Source organism: Hemicordylus capensis, chromosome 5 (genome assembly GCF_027244095.1).
Source record: "Hemicordylus capensis ecotype Gifberg chromosome 5, rHemCap1.1.pri, whole genome shotgun sequence".
Taxonomy (NCBI): domain Eukaryota; kingdom Metazoa; phylum Chordata; class Lepidosauria; order Squamata; family Cordylidae; genus Hemicordylus; species Hemicordylus capensis.
The window spans coordinates 144,368,200-144,392,106 of NC_069661.1; the positions used below are offsets into that span (position 1 = coordinate 144,368,200).

The 23,907-nt window shown below is 41.9% G+C and overlaps 1 protein-coding gene across 8 annotated transcripts in view; it reads right to left on the minus strand.

Annotated features, from left to right (window-relative positions):
- Positions 1-23,907, minus strand: part of ITPR2 (inositol 1,4,5-trisphosphate receptor type 2) — a 352,451-nt gene that overhangs the window by 73,956 nt on the left and 254,588 nt on the right. For all 8 annotated transcript variants that reach the window (XM_053252991.1, XM_053252992.1, XM_053252990.1 and 5 more), the window contains 2 exons: positions 22,980-23,099; positions 1,053-1,160 (listed from right to left, as the gene is read on the minus strand). In XM_053252991.1, coding sequence (XP_053108966.1) covers positions 1,053-1,160; positions 22,980-23,099 — 228 coding nt within the window. The remainder of the gene's footprint in view (positions 1-1,052; positions 1,161-22,979; positions 23,100-23,907) is intronic.

Sequence of the window (23,907 nt, forward strand, 5' to 3'; positions counted from 1 at the left end):
TTCCCAAAAAGCAATTCAAAAGGCTGCTTCAATTATCATAAAATCAAAATTTGGAAATAATCTTAAGCTTTATTCCAAATCCTTGGAAGGCAAAAATCTTCAGAGGTAAAATGATTACATTTTCCAAAAACTGGTCAGGACAGGGGGGCCGAGGGTACATTTTCTCTCACAAACTGATTCCTTCATAGGTTCTCTAAGAAATGTGTTGCCACTTAGCAGAAAGGGCTGCACGGTTATGGAGCAGATGCACCTGGGCCGAACTGGGGCATTACACACAAAATCCAAAGAGAGTTTGAAACATCACTGTTGTTTTGTAATCAAGTTTAAGATCCTTATCATAGCACTCTACTAATGTTACTTTACTCATATGGATAAATCCTTCTCTAATTAAAAATAGTATTCTAAAAAATAAAGTGTGTGACATATTTCTCTCTCCCAGCTTCGGAAAACAATTCTCTTTTCTTTATGAATGGGCAATTTTACTTTTTATCACACCATTAAAATCATAGGGCTAATAAGGATCACCAAAGATTCCTCTATCTATCTATCTGTCTATCTATTTATTACATTTATATCCCGCTCTTCCTCCAAGGAGCTCAGAGCAGTGTACAAGCTTATTTTTATCCTCACAACAATCTGGTGAGGTAGGTTAGGCTGAGAGATACATGACTGGCCCAGAGTCACCCAGTGAGTTTCATGGTTGAATGGGGATTCAAATTCGGGTCTTCCCGGTCCTAGCCCAACACTCTAACCACTACGCTATGCTGGCACTTTAGGTGCCAGCCCTAGCCTACCATAATGGTAGGCTAATGGAATCGATCACCAGTTTGCCATTCCTGAATAAAATCATCTCCGGAAAGATGTTCATCCAGTTTTACCTTTAAAACCTGCAAGGAAGTAGATTCTATCACAAATAATCAACACTATATAAAATTTTAATCTTCAGATGGAAACCTGTTTATGTGTAGTGCAAAACAAAGCATCATGGCTTAATCCCCCACCACCACCACCACCACACACACACATGCACCATTCCACAAGCAAACCTTTACCTCAATCTGGGCTGTGTGGTTGGCGTAGTGCGTCAAAGCTTCATCTCCGTCTTCTGGATCAGACCCAGGTTTTAGCATCTGCTGCAGTATTTTGTTGTGACGTGCCAACTAGAAGGAGAAGAGGGAAACTTTTTGATTTATTCCCTGCCAGCATGCTTGCAGATTACCCCATCTCCACTTAACATACACACACATACACTCAATGCAATAGGGCTCATTTTCATCAATAACAACAAAAAGGTGTTCTTTTTCTCACTGAAAAAGAACAACATAAATGATTTGGTTTAAAAAGAAAGCCAGTTATGAATAAGTGAGTTTTCAGCTAGATTTATAAATGTCAGGCTTGATTGGCAAACAAATATATTTTGAAGAACTTCCCACAGGAGCTAAAATAGATAAGGTATGGAGGGAAGTTGTGTTTTGTTCAGTTCCACTGAACGCGACGTTCTATAGAATTAAATGGAAATTAGACACAGCTAAGCTTCTATTGAATACTCTCAAAATCTGTATTCCCCACAAGTCAGAGATGAGTAATCTGGAGTTCACGAAATCACTTCCAAAAGCCTACACATCTCATGTCCAAAAGGGCCTATGCTCTACTGCACTGCCATGGCCCCCACACAAATGGGTCTCATGGAACACTAATATGACTGCTCACCTATCCACCAGAGGAGATGAGTGATGAAGGTGGCTAGGAACAATGGCTGCCTTCTAGAAGAAAGTAGGCAAGTGAGCAGTGCTCCTAGACACACTTGCTAACTGTTCAGTAAATGAATCGATGGTAGTGGCAGAAGCAGCAGCCACCACCACCATAAATACAGTGGATGGGGATCAGGAGCTGCTGCTGCCACAAGTTGACAGGAAGCCCCACTAGAGGGGGACCCTGAACGAGGTTCAGACAACCGTGGTTGCTGCTTGCAGCTCCTCCTCCTGAGGGGATTGGTGGTGAGCTCTAATGGGACTCTGGCAGGTGCCCAAATTGGCCCTGTTCCCTCTTCTACTACCAATTATTAAGTTGCATACAGTGATGGAGTTGCAGATTCAGAAGTGCAGGCACTCTCCATGACAGCCTCGCCCCCACCCCATGGCCCTGCTAACCCTACACAAGCTCTGTCCTCTTTTGATTTGGTCATCCTTCCTTCTATATATCTGACAAAATGGGCTGTCATCCATGCAAGCTCCTGCTGTTAATATATTTGTTTATCTTTTAAGATGTCACTGAACTTTTTGTTGGTTTTGCCAATATGGTCCACTCATTCTGGAACTGTGCCAAGGTTCCCCCCCCCCCCGACTAAGAGGCTGTTCTCACACAAAGCCAACCCAGGCTAGGGAAGTCCAGCTGGGCTAAGAACCACTAGGATCAGGCCCAAACCCGGCGGGGCAGCACCATCTAGCCCAGCTTTTTAGTGAGTGCTTCCTTAACCTGGGCTCTGTTGTCATGTGTCTTTTTGGGCTGAACGCAGCCCAAGGAGACATAGAGACAGACGCTTAGAGTACCTGTTTCCTGCAGGAAATCCCCAATGCACCACACTCAACACACGGTGCATTGTGGGATACCTGGAAGACAAGATAGGTCATCCCTGCCTCCGGAGTTCTGCGCTGCTTGGCACAGCACTTCTCATCTGGGTCTCAGCAACATCCAAGGGATCGTCTGGGGGAGGTTAAGGTTTTGCAGCCTTCCCCCCACCCTCCTTCCTGCTAGGTCATGAGTGAATTCTGAATTTGGTTGGCAACATTTAAAGTTTGCAAGGTTGCTTAAAGAAATGAAGAAGCAGAGGGGGGAAGAGGCATTTAAATGAAACACTTCTAGCTCACCTGCCTGTAATAACAGCTATAAATATGTCCCTTCCCATTCTTCATGCCCCAAACAGAACTGAGCAGAGTTTTCTGTTATATGTTGAGCAAGCTGCCCTCCAAAAGCCAGTATAGCTTTATACCTTTATATGTTACCACACAGCAAACAACTTGTTAACATACATTGAGAACAGTAGGGCTTGAATCACTGAGCAATGGGAGACCCTGGGAACAAATATTAAGAGGTTTAATTCAACTGATTACATGCACTGCAGAAAATGAAACAGTACAGAAAGAGCTACTCTTTTCTTTTCTTTCCCTCTCTCCTCCTCCTCCTCCTCCTCTTCAAAAACTGCCATGGATAAGCCACTGGAAACCAAATCTCTATTTGGCTTTGTTTCTTAAGATCATTTCACTTGCCTAAACTGTGGTAGCTCTGGAATCTATGCTGTTGTTGGTTTTGGAGGGAATATAGCCCACCATCTTTTCCAGCACAGGGTTATTTTCCATAGTCTTTCTGGTCTAATCCAGTGGCCTGGATTAGCCTTGCTTCTGTATGTAGCACCCACTGGAAGACCACAATTCAACATGTGTGAAGCTTGTATACTGTTTTATTGTGTGTAACTATCAGCCACTATTTATGTATATTAGCTATATTTGTTGTTCTGGATTTTATCTTTTGGCTGGCCAATGGCTGTAATAAAAAACTGATTGATGATGAACATGTGTGAATACTTAAGCCTACACTGAAACTGAAATAGGTGATGGGATGTCAGATAGATATTGATCCTGTGTGCTACTAGCCAGCTCCAGCCAAAGGGGAGAAGTACAGGGAGGCCAGCCATACCAAGAGAGGGCATAGCTTAGTGGTAAAGCACACACAATGCCCAGCCTTTCCAGATTGAGATGGGAAAGAGCTCTGTGTGAAACCCTGGAGAGCCACTGCCAGTCAGTGTAGATCAAGGCAGCACATTTGCTTCCTGCAGATGTTGACCTACAACTCCCATCATCCCAGGCTATTGGCCACTGTGGCTGGGAATGATGGGAGTTGTAGTCCAAAAACAGCTGAGGTTCGAGATTGTGCAGCCTTGGTATAGACAATACTGAGCTAGATGGATCAGTGGTTTGACTCAGTATAAGGCAGCTGCATATGCTCAAAATCATGGCTCACTGCATTAGTGGGACAGTGAATGTCAAGTGATATTCCCTGACCCCTAAAAAAAAGTCTCGGCTACATTTGCAACTAGACTTGCTGTTGTCAAACACAGACCATCTCTGTCTTGTGCCACCCTTTATTGATCTAGAGTCAAATATAGCCCTGTTCAGACATTGAGCCCTTCACACAAGCATCTGGGGGTGGTTTAGGGAAAATCTCCTACCCTGTTTCCCACAGATGAACAGAACCTCTATTTGGGTCTGCAAACTCTGTACCCAGAAGATGCAGGCAGCTGGGGTCTCCATGTTTGAAATCAGGGGCTGCATCCTCTAAGAATACAAAGAGCTATTCCAGCATACATTACACTGCCAGTAGACTGGGAACCTTCACTACATCTTCAGTTGTCCCCTGATTGGTGACACAGAGACAGGAGGCAGGAACAGCCCTACTGAAGGCCTTGGAAACAAAGGATCATAGAATGGGCTGTACAGAGTGGCACATGCACATATAGCAGCCCCTGTAGCTGCAGCTCTGTATTAGAAACATAGCGGCGGTGGCTGGGAGCTGCTGCAAAAGGGAAATGTCCACACATGATTAAACTCTGAGGTAGGGCAGCTGCTATTTCCGTTCTACCTCAGTAAAGAATGAGATACAAAAGTCAGGCTACCAACATTTGAATGAACTGGGTAGGAGGGGTTCCCATGGGTCCACATAAGCCTTCCATCTGGGCTGCATGCCTCCAACCTTCATTTTGATAGTCGTGTGAATAGCCCTATTTTGTTGTATGAGTTTTCAGATATCTATTGTCAAGGAATTTTAAATTATTGCTGGTTTTTCATTTATTATAAACGACCTCAGGAACTGTTGTACCAAAGATAGAATAAAAATATAATAAATAATAAATAAATATACTCAGCTTAGGTAACACAGTTCAGGACCCAACTGTGGGCCATGATCTGCCAGCTGAAAACCAATGAGTTGATCCATGAGGTTCTCTTCCTTCTGATTGGATCAACTTGCATTCAGATTGAAGACTAACATGAAACTGGAATTTTTAAAAAAGCATCAATTTCTCTCTCCCTACCCCCCACCACACTACATGGAAAACAGGTGCAACATAGTTCTATTCCATACGATGACCTTAGTGGTTTATTTCTTCTATCTCCTTGGGCTCTTTACTATGCTAATCTCTAATCGCACCAGGAATTGCTGAACTAAATGCAATGGAAGAAAGATTAAAGATACTGCACTCTTGCCCTTCAGTCAAGGTGAAAGATCACTCAGGAAAACTCTTATGACCAGATCTGCCTTCTTTGAGTTCTGCTCAACCAACCACCTCAGCCCACTCCTGATCTTTCCAGGCAAGCTAAAAGGAAAACACAGAACTTTTGTGAAAAGTCTTGTGCAGATCCCTTTTAATAGAAAATTGCCAGCTCTACTTTGGATTAAGACCTCATCTTGTACAGCATGTTTCAATTTAGCAGACGGCATCCTCTGCAATATCAACAACTATATATAGTTTCAACAATGAGGCTGGTTTATTACATTGCATGTCCTCCTGAGCACACTATATAGATGCACTGCAGTGTAAGGTGACTTTGGGTGAGGCCACTTTGAAAGGGGGAATCATAAAAATGGCATGGTACATTTATTGCTTTTCAGTAACCTCTGGGCGACAGCTACTTGATTTACAAGTAAAAAAGACACCCCTCCCCCCATGTCCTTTGCAAACTTGGACTGAAAAGTAAAAGTTGAGCTGTTCTCTTTTATGTCCATGCATTCTTGAGAGTAATGAGAATTTAGCAGTACAAATTTCTGTCTTTATTTCTTTTTTGATCCTATGTGAAATTACTCTGCAGAAGTCACTGGCTTATACCAACGTAACTGACACTTGTAAAAAGTTTAAAAAACAACAATAACCCACAAGTGGACACTATGGCTGGGTTTAGATGAAATATGAAACTGGAGGTTTCTTCACCTCCAGTTTTGCTAACCAAATGTCTGAACCCGGGGAACTATAGTTAAAGGAAAAAATGGACCTGTGGTTTCCCTACCCAAACTCCATTTATCACCTTTGGTTATCTTTAGGTTTCATTGTCTCATCCTCCAGTTTGCCTGTGGCAGGGGTAAATTCGAACACAGCACTGCTGTTAGCCTTCTCCCATGCCGGAATTCAGGGAGGAAGCTCCTCCCTTGCTCTGGCTGCTATTGGCTGTGTGGGCTGTCCTTCAGGAAAGAAGGAAGCCCACACAGGCAGCTCCCCCACCTCTTTACAGTCTTGCCAACTGCAGAGAGGCCCCTCTCCCCAATGTCCAAACACAGATGGGAGAGAGGTGGGCGGGGGGGGGGTGAGGACCCGTTCCATATTATGTCCAAACTGGGCTTATCTTTGAGGAAGTTGTTCTGAGCAAGCCTCATTTGAATGTGGCTCGCACAGAATACATTTCCACAGGATTTTGCCCAATATTTGCAGTGTATGCAAATCTTATGTATACTTAAACCCACTACTATAAATATATCCTTAGTTTTTTGAATAGCTAATCTTACAACAGATACTAATTCTGTCAACACAGGCTAAAGCTGCAGACATAATGCTGCAGAATGTTCTCCCAGTGGCCATTCGCTCCTCTGACTCCATCACAGTTTTTAGAAAGCTTGTTAAATCTTGGCTTTTTATCCAGGCCTTTACATGTTTGTTTTATTGCTGCTTCTATGTGTTTTACTCACGTATGGTTTTTATGTTTGTATTTTATAGATTTTAAATTAGATTGGTTTTGTATTTTTAGCTTAATATTTTTATTGCCATTTTTGTTGTATGTTTTTTAACTTTTGTAAACCGCCTTGAGATTGTTTTTAATGAAAGGCAGTATATAAATATAACAATAAATAAACAATAAATAAAAATGAATAAACTTGGGATATGCAAGCAATAAGCTAATATATGGAAAACTAAAGTTATTGGGCTGATGACTTAATATGTTTCATATTTGAAGTTTACAGTTGCAGATATTACAGCAGAAGTGCAACAGAGTCATCAGCTGTAGTTTTACATTTTTTATATTTGTGCTGGTACCAATTTAAAAAAAAAGAAAAGAAAAGAAATCCAAACATTAGGGTTCCTCTTAAGGAGAAACATCTGAGAATGTTCAAGGGAAGTCAAATAAATTTCAATAAGAAAAATGACATTCCTGAAGGAATTTCTACACATCCCTACAAATTCTGTGAAAAGTTACATGGAACAAAATCAAGCCTATCTTCTGAAGAGGTCATGCTTCAGTCTCTCAGAGGTGAATCTAGGGTGTGGCAGCCATTTTTTTGGGGGGGGTGCCAGTGCCATGCTGCTCCCCACCCCTCCCCAATTCATAATTTTTTAAATTAAAACATTTTTTTTAACCTGTAGCCCCTTTGGGGGGCTTCCTAAAGGCCACAGGGGCAGAGTCTGCAAAGGTTCCCCCTCCCCCCACCGACCTCTTAGATCACTGCCTCAGTCCATCCTGGGCTGATTTTCAGGCTTGTTCGGACCTACAATGATCAGTGCATTTTGGAGGTCGCCACACATGCTCAAAAGGCCTCTGTGAGGCCTGGCAAGACCTAGGACCTCTCAGGGACCATTTGAGCATGTGCAGCGGCCATTTGTTTAAATAAAAAAATGGCCACTGAAAACAAAATGGCCACCACACATCCTCAATTGGCCTCTGTGAGGCCTTAGTCTAGTATTTTCCCTGATCTAGGGAGTTGGAAGAATGCAAAGTTGTTGGCAATGTTGGCAAAACAGATATAAATGGCACAAAGCTAAGTGGACAAAATATCCCTTAAAAAGACAATGTTGGTTTAATACCTTGTAAGGTGGCAAAACTGAAGTGTGTGCGGGGGGAGAGGAAAGGAATAAAATGGAAATATTCACTCACATACTCTTTAATTCTCTATACAGAGCTCTATCTTTATCTGCATATTTGTCAAGCAATCTGATTACAAGGTTTGTGGGATCTCAAACTTGGAAGTGCCTGCTTTTAACTTGTGTGTTGCTTAAAAAAATAAACTGTTGTAAGTATTCACACCCAGAAATGTTGCATTTGCAATGTATTGCCATCCCTGTGCTGTGCAGTCTTACCATACTGAGAAATGGCTTGTCTTTTGAAATAAGTGGTTAATGTGCTACAAATTATTCCCTTCAATTTAGCTGAGTTGTACTTAGGTTTTTATTGCCTGTGCATCCCAAGTAGATTTGCTCAAGTTTCCTTGTCTTCCAAAAAAGTTGTATTTTAGAATGTCTTTTTAAAAAAAAATCAATGCAACTCCCTTTTTACTTTGAACACAATTGTTTTTAAAAGACACATTGAATAGACATGCTGTGATTCTGATTGACTAGTGCATTTGATAAACTAGACATAAAGTTTACTGTCTAGTCTGCCTGTTGCCTGCCTCTGTATTGAACAAGGGAGGTGTAACCTATCCAAGGCACCATATTTGTATGTCTACTTGGTTCATTTATGGCAGAGCTCACTTTTGAAAGGGTTGTAATGCTATGAAGGTGGCTGGTGTCCTCCATCCAATACACACTATCACAGGCCATATGCTCTTACTACTAGAGATGTGCCCGGACCGGTCTGGAGGCCATTCAAAAAGCCTCCGGACCAGTCCGGACCGGTCCTGACCTGGGCGGTCCGGTTCAGGTGGGGGGGTACCTTTAAGAGTGGCGGGAGGGTTTACTTACCCCTCCCACCGCTTTCCCGCTCTGTTGCCGTAATGTTTAGAGCAATTGGGGCAGCAGGACACCTCCCTGCCGCCCCTTCCCCGACGTTGCTTGAAAAAATGCCCAGCAGCCCTTTGCGCGCGCGCGCGCGCGCGCACGTCACAAAGACGTGCGAAGGACTGCTGGGCATTTTTTCAAGCAACATCAGGGAAGGGGCGGCAGGGGGGTGTCCTGCCGCCCCAATTGCTCTAAACATTACGGCGCCAAGCGGGAAAGCGGCGGGAGGGGTAAGTAAACCCTCCCGCCGCACTTAAAGGTACCCCACCACCACAGTGCCGGACCGCAGTTGGCGGTTCCGTGCACACCCCTACTTACTACCTTAGTATCTGTCACAGCGACAGATAGGAAATTGAATATGTTGCAATATAATTGAGGTTTTTTGTTTTTGTTTTTACCTTTAGACCCAGGAAGTACACTGAATCAAGGGCAAAATTGCATCTATGTTTGCTCCTGGAGCAGAGTTAGGGGAAAGCTGGCTGACTGGTTATGAAGTCAAGCAATTTGTCTCTTTTTAATTTATTTCATTGGCCATTCCTGAGCCGAACACCTTTCCCTTGGTGCACCTTCCCCCTTTCTCAGCCTGTAGCTACTTTGCATGGAAGCCAGTTTTCTCAAGTTGGTAATATTTTTTTCCTCTGCATGCCGGGCAGAACTTGAGGGGATGGGGCAGGGGCAACCTTTTACCAAACCTTTGCAATGTGGCAGAGACAGAAAATTGGTGATGGTAGAGCAGGGTAGATTATTGTTATAAATTCTTTCTCTCTCACGCACAAACACACCATTTTTTCTGATTCGAATATCACACTGTTTGGCTGTTCTGTGGCTAGCAACTTCCACCTTCTTCCTGATCAGGCTGCTGGATCCAAGCCTACTGTAAGCTGCTGGATAATTTCAGATTGTTTGGGGCCCCTAGGATTTCCCATCACAACCATCTCCCTTTAAGGCAACAGCTGTTTGGACAGAAAAAACCCATCCCTGAATTCCTTGGAGGCAGCAACCTGTAGTGAGGTGTGCTGAGGTGGCAGAGCATTTGCTAAAGAGAGCTTTCACTGCTTAGCTCTGTGGAGGCATATGTGTTGCATTTCCTTGGGAAGGCAACTGGCACATAAGTGTCACATGTCTGGTTGTATGTGTGTATGCATGTGTGTGTTGCTTACAACCTATTTCTCCTGAAAGTGTCTGGAGTTGTATTTTTCAGCTGATATTATGGTAAAGTTATCTGAAAGATGAGTGTCAGATGTTTGGACAGGGGCACAATTTCAGTGCTTGCCCTAGGCGCTCTTTTCCCTAGATACGCCTCTGCAGTCTCTGCATTTGCAGATGATTAGATCTCATGACCCCAGAGTTGTGAAGTTGAGTTCCCTCCCAGGAAGACCTGCTTGCCTTTTACGTTTTAGGCACAAAGTGAAAGCATTTTTATTCTACCAGGCATTTTAGGCTTTTACATTTGGAACTTCTGCACAGACAAGTATGAGTATTGTTCATGCTGACTTTAGAATGGTTTAAACACTGACTTTTATTGATTTGACTTATGAATATATAAGACACCTTCCTAAATGATAATTCAAGGCAGCAAACCGTGAAAACAGCAATAGAATATTAATCCCATAAACAAAAGCTAAAGCTAAGAAAACAGAAATAAATAGAAGACATGGAAACAGAAGTAATGCAAATCCAAAAGCAATAAAAAGCAGCTTAAAAAATTCTAGCCTTCAATAAAAACCAGTCCTTCCAGAAACGTTATACACCTAGAAAACACTCCTAAAATAAAAACACACTGTAAGAAGGAGGCATCAATAGACAAATGAACTTCTACGGGGTGAGCACTCCCTAATGTGGGTGCCACTAGCAAAAAGCTTTATTGTGGCTTTTTAGAATGTGTTATTCTTAATGCTCTGAATTGCTTGATTTGGTTGGATTAATTAACTTGAATGTGTGTGTATATAAATGTGCCGTTACATGTACTAAGTTTTCATTTATACATTATAAAAATAAATTGTTAGTTTGGAAAGGTTGCAGCTATACAACTTTATTATTTCATGCAGAGCTGTGCCCATGGACAGAAACTAATGGAGCAAGCAAGTGCACCTTGCCAGAGTCTGTGCAAACCATCATAGGAGTGTAAATTTGTGTTGGCCTCGATACTGCAACAACCTTGTTATTAGGGCTTCAGCATTTTGTTGAGTAAATAGCTAGTATAATTAAAAACCTTTTGACAGCTTAAAAGATGCCCCTGGCTAATTGAGCAGCAGCCTGTAAAAACAAGTCAGATTTCTGTACACAAGAATGAAAAAAAAAAGTGGCTGTAAGGTGTGATCTTGGAAGAAACCTCCCTCCTCCTCTTGTACAGAACAGAATGCATCTTCCAAAATAGTACCCAGGACATCATCTAAAAACAAAGAATGGACTTTGTCTTCAGAGCCCTCATTTTATTCACATGCAAACATAATTAAACAACATTTATTTAATTAGGTGAGCCCAACTTATCACAATTACTCAGACTGTGTATTGTGAGAAACACAATTCAACTCTTTATGGGCCAAACCTCCTTAAATTTTTTTTAAAATTTACATTATTTTTTAAAATGTACAGCACTAAACAATATTGATCCAAACACAAACAGCAAAAAATAATACAAAAAACCACAATTCAACAATCCATCCGCATTCTAATATTGTCTGTGGTAGGAAAACAACCATAATTTCCCCTATTAGTGTAAAAAATAAAATCTGACCAAATTACATTAAAAGAATTATTTGTAGTCTGGTTTGCACGAGAGCGAATAATATGGGTTAGTTTTTCTGAGATTGTGATATGCCATAGGTTCTTGTACCAGTTGTCCATCAACAAGGTTTTATTTTTCCAATGTTTGGCTATAGGTAACCTGGCAGCAGTTACCATGAATGCAATTTATTTTTTGGATGTAACATATGTATTGATCCCAGAAAATACATTTACTAACACCAGCTGGGGGCTTAATCTTATTTTCTGGTTTGTAATTCTGCACATCTCTGTGAATACCTCTGTCCAAAAGGCTAAGACCCTAGGACAGGTCCACCAAAGATGAAAATAGGTTCCCTTCATCCCAGCCAAACCTCCTTAAATGAGAAACTGGCTGGCTGCTCTGCTCCACCTCAGTCTCATGGAAGTCAACGGAAGACGCAGTGCTGGATTACATGTCTGACTTTGGGCTAAGTTATGACACTAAGGGATAGCATGATACTCTATGGGAGAAAAAGTCAACACGATGTAAAGAGAAGTTGCCAAAGACTGTGTGTGCACAACAGAACAGCACCTACAGACATTTGTTTAATCTTTCTGGGGCTCATTAGTGTCAAACCCCTGTTGCATCTTCCATGCTGGATTTTTAGTGTGAGCTGAAGGTAGAGTTATATACCATTTTAATGAACCGCAAGGTGGGTGATGTACATCCTTGGCTCCTGTTTCAGTCTTAGCAATCCAAGCCCAAATGCCTTGCTACGGCTCCTGATTCTGCTGACGTTTAATTAGCCAGTGTCATTCTGACACCGTGATCTTGTCTCATCAGGATGATAACTACAAAACAAGCACGCAGAGCATAAAAGTTCTATGACAAGCGTCGGGTCTGGCAAGCAATGATGTGGGTCCCCAGGGAGTCATACTTCTTGGGACAGGTCCATATTAGCTCTGTGCTTTGGCTCTGCAGTCAACTGATGTGAAATGCTACTCAGAGAGAAAACTGCAAATTCAGCAAAGCCCCACAGAAGCCTCCATCTGGGGAGCAAAATCCCACTCATTCTGCTGTTAAGGGCTTTTTCTTCCCCAGAGGGTGTGGAGGAAGTGGCTTGCTAGAAAAGCCGAATACCACCCTATTTTTTTTCCTTTATTTATAATGCATCAAACATTTGCAGATAAAATTGTCATAATATATGCAGAAAGATTTCCTACCCACAAAGAGTTCAGACACATAAATTGTGGGAAAAACTGATGCACTGATGTCAAAGAGCAAACCAAAATTTTCATGCATGCCGTGTTTCTTACGTGGGGGGGGGGGAATGTCCTTAAAACAAATGGCATTCTCTCCTAAAATGAAATCTAAATTCTTGTAACGGCATTTGGAGATATTCATCCAATTAACTTTACTTCACTCTACCGTCATTGTTTACCCCACTGCCAAGTTTTAGATTGTAAGCTCTACAGGACAGGCGACTGTGCCTTTGGGGAGAAAAATTAGAATGCATATTCAAGACTGATTGACTGATTGATTGGTTTGTTTGTCTTTTTTATATAAAGCCCTATATAAAATCTCAGCGTAGTTTACAATTTAAACAAACAGCAAACAGCAAATAAAACCTTAAAATCATATAAAACTGATTAAAATTACCATAAATAAAACTTTAAAACATCATAAACTAAACATAGAAAAGAAAAGAACTGCTTCAGAAGTGACAAGAGATGATGTCCTAAACTGTCTGGAAAAAATTAAAAACTAGCAAATCGCCAGGGCCAGGCGGCATCCACCCAAGAGTCCATAAAGAACTCAAATGTGAAATTGCCAAACTCCTTGCTAAAATATATAACTTATCCCTACAATCAGGCTCTGTACCAGAGTACTGGAAAGTAGCAATTGTAACACCCATTTTCAAAAAGGGATCCAGGGGGGATCCGGGAAATTACAGGCCAGTTAGCTTAACGTCTGTTCCAGGAAAACTGATGGAAAGCATCCTCAAGGATAAAATTGTTAAGCACATAGAAGAACAGGCTCTGCTGGGGGAGAACCAGCATGGCTTCTGCAAAGGCAAATCTTGCCTCACAAATCTTTTGGAGTTCTTTGAGAGTGTCACACAGGTGTGTGGATAACGGTGATCCAATTGACATAGTATACCTGGACTTCCAATAAGCTTTTGACAAAGTTCCTCATCAAAGACTCTTGAGCAGTCATGGGATAAGGGGACAAGTACATGTATGGATTGCTAACTGGTTGAAGGACAGGAAACAGAGGGTATGTATAAATGGAGAGTTTTCACAATAGAGGGAAGTAAAAGTGGGGTTCCCCAGGGAACTGTTCTCAGATTGGTGCTTTTTAATTTATTCATAAATGATCTAGAAGTTGGGGTAAGCAGAGATGTTGCCAAATTTGCAGATGACACCAAACTCTTTAGGGTACTGAAATCCAAAATGGATTGTGAGGAGCTCCAAAAGGGTCTCTCCAGACTGGGTGAGTGGGCAATAAAATAGCAAATGCAGTTCAGTGTTGGCAAGTGTAAAGTGATGCACATTGGGACGAAAAAACCCCAACTTCACATATATGCTGATGAGATCTGAGCTGTCAGTGATTGACCAGGAGAAGGATCTTGGGGTCATGGAGGACAGCTCGTTGAAAGTGTCGACTCAGCTGTGAAAAAGTCCAATTCCATGCTAGGGTTCATTAGGAAGGAAAATGGAAATAAAACTGCTAATATCATAAAGCCCTTATACAAAACTATGGTGCAGCCACACTTGGAGTACTGCATACAATTCTGGTCACCACATCTAAGGAAGGACATTGTAGAACTGGAAAAGGTTCAGAAGAGGGCAACCAAGATGATCAGGGGCCTAGAGCACCTTCCTTAAGAGGCAAGGCTACAATATCTGGGGCTATTTAGTTTAGAAAAAAGACGACTGTGGGGAGACATGATAGCGCTCTATAAAATCATGCATGTTGTGGAGAAACTGGACAGAGATAAATCACATAACACTAGAACCAGAGGTCATCCCATGAAATTGATTGCCAGGAAATTCAGTACCAACGGAAGTCCTTTTTTATACAATGCATAATCAAATTGTGGAATTGTCTGCCACAAGATGTGGTGACAGCCAACAACCTGGATAGTTTTAAGAGGGGTTTGGATAATTTCATGGAGGAGAGGTCTGTCAATGGCTACTAGTCTGAGGGCTACAGGTCACCTCCAGCCTCAGAGGTAGGATGCCTCTGAATACCAGTTGCAGGGGAGTAACAGCAGAAGAGAGGGCATGCGCTCAACTCCTGCCTGTAGGCTTCCAGCGGCATCTGGTGGGCCACTGTGTGAAACAGGATGCTGGACTAGATAGGCCTTGGGTCTGATCCAGCAGGGCTGTTCTCATGATAAAACAGGTGTGTTTTCAACTGTGGTTAAAAACAATCAGCAGAATCTCATGTTATCTGGGAGTATGTTTCAGAGCCACACGGCAACTCTAGAAATGTCCTGGTTTGGGGTCGCTACCAAGTGAGCCAGTGGCAACTGCAATCGGACCTCCCCTGATTATCTTGATATGTGGTGGGATTCATGAAAAGAGTTATACTCTCTAGGGATGGGCACAAAACCAGTTCTGCTGGTTCAGTTCAAATCTGAACTGGATTTGAGCTAACCTGGGCCGGTCTGATTTTGTGCACTGTCAAGCTGGGCCCAGTTTGAGTTCAAACTGAGCTGGCTCAAAAGGGCTTGGAACTCTGCTGGTAAAGGGGAATCAGGTGAGAATTCCCCTTTACAAGTAAAGGGAAAGGGAGGACAGGGGGGCTTCCATAACGATAGAGCAGGAGGAATGGAATAAGAAAGTACTTATGAGTGCTGGCATCAGTGGCTGCTGTGCAGGGGGGCAGCGGGGCCAGTGGGAGCTCTCCCCCACCCCTGCCGGTCTCCACCATGGTTGGCAGGGCCAGTTCCAGACCCTTTTGGACCTCTGCACAGGAGTGGAGGTCACTAAAACGCCACTAATGTGTTTTAAATGGACAAAACAAAAGAGTATTATGGGTGTATGAGCCATTCCGGTTTGAACCGGACTTGACATTGAGCCGTCCCAGTTCAAACCAGTCCAGGTTTAAACTGGGCCCAGTTCAGTTCGAAACTGAAACCCCGAACCCATCAAGCTGAGTTGTCTTGCATACCCCTAATACTTGCTTGCTTTGTCAATTTAAAACACATTAGTGGACCACCAGGATTCTAGTAAAATGAAAATAAGAGTAGACCATGCAAGACCAAAGTCAGTCAACCCCTACATTACTCATAGCACTCGAGAAATTATATCGCAAAATATGTAAGCCATTTTGTGACAGGTTTGATCAGTCTATGGTTATTCTGCTACTAACAATGGTCTAGAAGGCAAATCTACTTCACCGAATGACTTATTCCTTTCATTCTACCCCTTTCATTCCACTGATAATTACTACCAGAGGGGAATGTCTTTTGAGTTACCTATTAACTCAGATTGTTACTGTATGCTTAGAAGAGCAGCCAGGGAGAACCTTTCATCATCATTCAAAACAAAAAGCCCTTTTCTCTTTTCATTTTAAGAACTTTATCAATGGAAAAGGATGTCAAACTGTGCTAGGCGATCAGGAGAAAGATTGATTCAAGCTGATGTTTGTTTACAGTGAATACACAGCCTCAGTATCACACTGTGTTAATTTATTTTAACCATAGCAGGTGGATAACCGCATTTTTCATCATGCCCCTGAGCTATCAGAAGACTGTTAGGTTTACCTAAATGGCCCCAGATTATTATCCAGCCCTCTGAGGGCCTCAGTTGGGAAGTTAGCTGGTTTGCTATCCTGGAGGCTTGCTTTATCTCACATTAAAGAATGAGGGGGAAAGCAAGCCTCTCAGATAGCAAACCAGCTAGGAGAGGCTGAGGAAGCGCACAAGGAGGAGGCAGAGTGCCCCCCCACACACACACTGATGTCAGGTGGGGGGGGTCAATTCACCTCCTTCCTGTGCACTTCTTCGGGCTCCCTCAGCTCCAAACTCCACGCCAGCCAGCAGCCAACTGGAGTGCCATGTAGAATCACCATAGGAACCACTCTTGGCACACATGCCAGGGTTGCCAGCCCTTGAACTAATGGCACGATCCAACTCCATTAACATCAAGGGAGTTGTGCCAGCATACAATGGGGCTATATCTGAAGCTTCTTTTAGTATTAAGGCTAATGTCAGCCCACTCTCTGATGGTGAAGCCTGTGACGAGGAAGTACGTGTTTGCCACCATTGTATCTTTGCAGTGCTATTCAGTGGAACATTCTTTTGCATATCAATCTGCAGGGTGGTCTTAGGAATTCCTCTGGGTTCCAGTGATTTGTTTGCTAAACACTATGCAAATAGAGGCAGTTTCAGTTCTTAATGGTTCCCATAAAGTCTATGGGGCAAAATAAATAGACTGCAACCTGGGACACACTTGAGCAGGCATTCCAGGCACTGAGGTCAATAGGAGCAGCAGGTAGGTATAGCCTCTGTGTCCATGAGGTCCACAAGTGTACCCCGCCCATCTGGAGAACAGCTGCCATTCACTCATGTGGAGAAAGAAAAATGAAGCACTGTATCTGAGGAAAATGCTGAAATCTGTACATCACCTCTGAGAGTTGGTGGCTTGGGTCACTCTGACAGTCACCCCATGACCCTCGTGTTGTGTCTTTCTGAGCAGGATAAAAGAATGCATTGCACCTCTTATCATGGCTCCCCTGCAATATCAGGCCACCTGCACTTCTCCCATCATGACAATGGGCATTTGTCTCCTGTAATTTATTTTATTTTATTTTATTTTTTACATTTATATCCTGCTCTTCCTCCAAGGAGCCCAGAGTACTACATACTGAAGTTTCTCCTCACAACAACCCTGTGAAGTATGTTAGGCTGAGAGGGAAGTGACTGGCCCAGAGTCACCCAGCAGGTATCATGGCTGAATGGGGATTTGTAATGTCAATGGGCATGAGAGTGTTCATTTCCTAATAGACCAGGGATTCCCAACTTGGAGTCCTCAGATGTTGGACAACTCCAATCAACCCCATCCACAAAGACTACTGTGGATGGAGATGGTGGGACTTGTACCTCAACAACCTCTGGGGATCTAAGGTTGGAAACCCCTGGTCTTGAACACTCTCTCATGAATACGTATTTTAAACAAGATATCATATGAAGTATCTACTTCTGCTAACAGAGCAAAGAGACACCTTTTAATGTTGTAATTCTCTTTTATTTAGCAGGGAGAGAGCAATTGGTCCTATCCAACTCCAGCACAGTATCCTTCCAGTAGCTACTGCGGGTTTCTTTTTAGATTGTGAGCCCTTTGGGGACAGGGAGCCATCTTATTTATGTATTATTTATTTTTCTATGTAAACCACTTTGAAATCTTTGGTTGAAGAGCGGTATATAAATATTTGTTGTAGTAGTAGAAGTATATGCTGATGGTGGTGCCGTTCACAACACAAAGCTTTCATTTCCAGTTAATTCTTTCCTCTACCACCACCTCCACATACACTAATTTACTGTAGCGCGGAAATTATGTTCTACATGCTAAACATCAAAGAAATGATTCAACTCTATTTAAAACTTGCATTTCACTGCTAGCTTTAACAGCTACCACATGGGATAGGAAGTTACTGGAAGAACTAGTTTCAGGGGGGAAATGAGGTCAGTCATTTACGATCGATAGAAAAAGTGCCCTAAAATGGCAGATGAAAAGAAGATGAAGAAGCAGGGGGCATGTTGTAAAAGCAAGAGATGTATGAGAAAACAAGGCACAAGAAGCATGAGAAACCTGCAATTTGGACAGTTACATATTCCACACGCTTTGTGTCTCTTCTGTGTCTTATCTGTGTCTCATCTTGGACCATGTAATGCTATCCAATTTCCCACAGCACTCTGTGACATATTTATACCTTTCTAAGCACAGGAGGTCAGCCACTTACAAGAATGTCCTCTGCTTCTGGTAAGACCAACCACAAGTAAGGGCAGGAAAGGATGTTGTGGTGGCAAAATGCAGAACTGGCTACTGCCCTTTAAATGGCAACAGAAACTGAGAGTCTGGGTGCCCTCAAAATAAACTATCAGCATACAAGGTTGTGATAGCAAAGAGGAACTTGAGTCTAGCTTTTGTGGCTATTTGTAATCAGGGCAGAGACTGCAAAGTGTAGCCTGTGGTCAACTAACATCCAGGAGATAGATGCTCCAGCTTGAACAAAAAGCCTATGGTATACTATATTACTGTGTCAGGCTTGCAGAACTTTTGACACACCAAGCAAAACACTGCCCAGACAAATGCATCAAGGACATAAATGATGGCCTGTCAGGTGCCTGACAACACTTTTCAGTCCCAGGTTGGAAGCAAGAGCTTTATTGCTGAGTATGGGTACCACACTGTGTTTAACTTGGTGGGTCATGAGTTATGCAGGACTAAATTATGGGAAGCAGAGCAAGGACTATGATGAAGATGAAGTTACTCAGGGTTCAAGAGCCACATCCTTTCAAGATCAGAATGACTGAAAAGATACATGTGGCAAGAGTATGGTGGTCAAGAGTTCTTTTATTATGTCCAAAGCCAGAATTTCTCATGAACAGATTACTAGGGCTAGGGCAGTATGATTTATTGTAGTCCTTGGTTGTATGTTGGGACAAAGATTTCAACCTGGCTTTGCAGGTTAACTTATACAAATATTGGGATATACAGGAAAACCTCATTATTCACGGATTCACCATCCACGGTTTCACGTATCTGCAGTCAGGTAATGGACACCCAACCTTGGTATACACAGAAAAAAAATGGCAAAAGGGGTTAAACTCACGTATCTTTGGGACAGGGGTGGCCAGAAATGACCTCTGAGGTAATTTCTGGCTCATTAAAAAAAAAAAAAACAGCCCAAACCCCCATGATTTTCTGCCAAATTTTGGTGACTTTTCAACTCATGGGGGGCATCCTTGGATTCTTGAAGGCCAGTGGAGCATGGTAGGGCACTATACCTTTGGCCCAATTCCACAGTTTTGGGCTGATTTTTGGCTTTTTCTTTTTTTCTTTTTAGTCTAGGAAGCTAACCTGGAACCCCCGCAGATAACAGGGTTTTCCTTTAATGAAGAAAGGGAGACTGCTTTGACTTCTTTTTTTCATGGACTAGAGGTGGCCAATACCTTCCTGCAGCACTTAAGCTATTGGAGGCCAAGCCTCTAGCACAACTCCTCTATGGTGCTCACCCAGTGGGCCCCTCCAATATTACCATGTTAGAGCGAGTCCAATCCAATTTTTTAAGAGCAGCTCTTCAAGTGCCACGCTGCGTCTCTATTGCCACCCTACAGTATGCTAAAGGTTGAGGCCAGAATGTGGATGGCTGTTCTTAACCACTGGACCTGGCCCCGCTGACCCTACAGGACAAATTTCAATCCTCATGGAAACAAGCCAGCTGGACTAAAGTGGCATTATTGGGATTTTCTCCTCCTCTCCTACTTGCTATGGGCCGTGATCGGATGAAAGCAGCCATCATGCAGAAGATCATGGACACGGAGAGGCACGTCGACCTAAGCAGGGGCCCAACTTTCTTAACCTCGGAAAGACTGAAATACATCTCCTCTCCTGCTGAATACTTGACACAACTGGAGATCCCAAGCCACAGAAGAGCCTTTACCCTTGCCTGCTGTCACACCCTACTTTCCGCTGTTCTAGAGGGCAAATATAATAAGGTTCCACTCTTGCAGAGGCTTTGTCCTTGTGACAATGCGGAGATCGAAACCACAGAGCATGTACTCCTCTCCTGCCCTTTTATCAAGACATTGGGGGCAAGCTCTTACTTCCATTACTGGGCAAGTACTCTGGAATCAACCCGAGCCTACACCTGGATGCTCCTAGAGGATGAAGACTGGGCCTTCACATACAACACTGCCAAGTTCTGTGTGGCAGCGTGTAAGATTCATCAGACCTTGACTGCTAGTTTATAACCATGCTACTGCTTTCCTTAACTGTTAACTTCAGTCTTTAGCCTTCTGCTCAGTTAAGACTCAGACTTTAGCTTGTCTGCTCAGTTCTTTTATACATACTGTTTTAACCCACATACTGGTTTTTACACTTATTTTATAAACTGTATATCTTTAATTTTTCTTAAATCTGTTCTATACATACTGTCTCACATTTAATATTTTTAGCCTTTTAACCTTTTATTGAGAAGCTTTCTAAGCGTTCTTCTTTTTTCCCCCTATTTCATAAGACATAGTGGCTTTATAAGCTATGTAGTTTGTAGTTTTATTGTACCAGTATTTTATTGGAGGGCAGTAATTGGCTAATAATGATATTTTACATTGTGATATATTTTTAGCATTTGATGCTTTTTCCATGCCCTTGTATGCTTTTATTCTTGTGCTGGTCTGGGACCGTAATAAAGATTGATTGATTGATTGCTTTGACTTCTTAATTTTGAGTGGACTTGGGGTTCAACATTAACAGGAATGTTTTAAGACTGGACATTTGGGGTGATATTACGAAGATTTTTTAAAAAAACTAGTAGTGTAAACAGCTGCCTTCTTAAACTATGGATTTATATTTTGAACTTAAGCCAGTATAGAAGTTTTGGTTACATTCTTTGGCCATAGAAATTTTGGAATTTTTAAAATATTCACAGTAATATTTTACTAAAAGGAAAGAAGATCTGTTAAGCAACAGAATTGGATTGTGACAAAGCACAGCCTTTTTCATATCTGAATTCTCTGTATAATTAAAACAGCCTCAGTAATTGGTTGCAGAAAGCATCCAGTCTCTGAGAAACAAAAATTCCTCATCTAAACCTACATGCATTTTTTCTTGCTGTCTTGCTGAGACAAAATGCCCATGCATCAATATGCTCAGGCCTTTTTGTAATGCCTAATGTTGCCTCACAAGTTACTGGTATAATCAGTGTGCTACAATAGATTATATGGTATTTGATTAAAACGTGAGACCTTGGTTCAAGAAGCTCTTTAGATAACCATTATTATCTCACCACTTAAACCATTATTTTGGTTATTATCTTGCCATTATCTTGCCACTTAGACTACTGACCAAGGTTTTTCTTGTGAGGATTACACCTCATATTGTGAGAATTAACTACATATACACAAACTCAAGCTCCTTAGAGACTTGGCCAGATAAACAGGATAAAAAATAATCTCTCCTGCCCAAACAAAAAAAAATCTGTCCAGCCCCTTGTTGAGTAAGGCCAAGAAGACTGTGGATCTGGATAAGTCCAATCATCTGCACTGATTTATTATAATTTCTTATTTCTTAGATTTCTTATTGTGTCGATTTTATTACTAAATACAATTCATTAAAACAAACAAACAAACAAACAAACAAACAAACCATAATAATACAATATAATGTTTTAATGGCTTTTAGATTGTGAACTGCCCAGGGACTTTTTTTTATATGGAGCAGTATAGAAATGTAAGAAATAAAACAACAACAACAATACCAAGAGGTGCAAGAGTTGAGCGATGAGAATGGACGCCTAAGTATTAATGAAGGACTTCCAGTGTTTGGCCTTAGTTGAATTGTACTGCTGACTACACTACCTGGCCAATACTTAGGAAATATTAAAATAGGAGTAACCTCATATTCATTAACGATCTCATGGACAGAATCATCATATTTGGTCAGTCACAATAAGTTGGGGTACCATCCAAACTCACAGAAATTTTTAAAAAGTCAATCTAATTGCACTCAATATAAGCCTTCCTCTTGAAATAATGATATCAGCCAGTGATTGGGTGTATAAACTGATCCACTCTTTGTCTAGGGGTGAACAAACCCCTCTGGGTTTGATTCACAACTGCAAGCCCAGTTGTGAATAAAACCCAGTGGCTAATCAAACTATTTTTCTAAAGAGACAGAGAATAGCCCAGCTATTTCAAAGCCCAATTACAAGTTCTTTCAGACTCCATTGCACTTCCTATGATGCAATCAACAATGTAATAGTGTCCAAATTCCTCCACTTGAATTCCTTCTGTGTTCCTATGAGCTATTTTTCAGGGTGCTTGACATGTGAATCATAAGGAAAAGAAAGGAAAGATTGTGCCATCGAGTTGGTGTCAACTCCTGGCGACCACAGAGCCATGTGGTTTTCTTGGGAGAATACAATAGTGGTGTTTTTTTAAAATTGTTGTTAAATTTATACCCCGCCTTTCATTAAGAAAACCCCAAGGCGGCTTTACTATTTTTACTATTGCCTTCCTCCCATGCAGTATGAGATGATGCCTTTGCCGTTGCCACTGAAGTGAGCATCCATTTCCAGCACCTTCCTATATTGCTGCTGTCTAATATAAGTGACAACAAATATATATTTACTAGGCACAGTCTGGGAAGCACATTGGCAGGCATTTGAACAAGGAAGGGAAGGGGGAAGGAAGGAATGTAACAATAGCATTTGAATTCATTGCAGCTCCTCAATTTTCAGGATAACTTTCAATTCAAAGAAATCAACCAAAGCATTCACAAGGCATACCTGATGTGCTAATATGTAGATATTATGTCCAACATCTTTTGGCGAAATACTGTCATCACTGCTTTCCTCCTCGTGGTCACTCTCTAGACCCTGATTATATGCGTTTATCATTACATCCACCTTGAAAACAAGAAACGTCCAATTTACAGGGAAAACATTGATGTTGACAATGTGCCAGTTAACTCTTCATGGTCCAAACAGATGTGGACAAATCTCATCAACCAATTTAAGAGAGGCCATGTAATTACATTAACTTTCCAAACTAAGAGAAGTGGTACAAAAATCACAATATAAAGGGTAACTCATTAAAAGATAACAACTAACAAAGAGGTAGACAGTAAAATCCTTCATTTCTAAGCTGCTGATCAGTAGGAGTATCCAACTGCTTGCCTCTAGAGATATAAATAATTTGTAAAGGTCAGGTAATATTTCTTTCATTGCATAGATATGGAACTTGTTTGGTCTTTCCTCGCTGGGGTGGGGGTAGGGGGTTAGAATTGACAATTGATTCTTTAGAAGTTGATGGGGTGAACTGAAGAGTTACAGGAAAAGAAACTGAAGTTTCTTTTCCACAGTTTTGCAAGTGTTTTCACTAAATGCTGATTTAATGAGAAATCTTGGTGCTGTATGTGCACTGTGAATGGGAGCTATTTGGAGCATTAAATCATTAACGCAACTAATTTTTAACAGAGGCCATCTTGGAAATGGAGAATCATTGAAAAGCCAGGAAGATTGGCTCCAACAATAACTCATTTCTGCATGAGACATAGGTAAATGAGTCTTCTGCAGTGCTGGTATGAAAGTGCCCGCTCATTTTTTATTGTCCAGTTCACAGGTAGTGAAAATGGAGGGGCATTCTCAAGATGTTTCAGTGAGTTTAGGGGAACTGATGTAGGGGAACCCCTGCTAACTTGGCAAAGAGGTACCT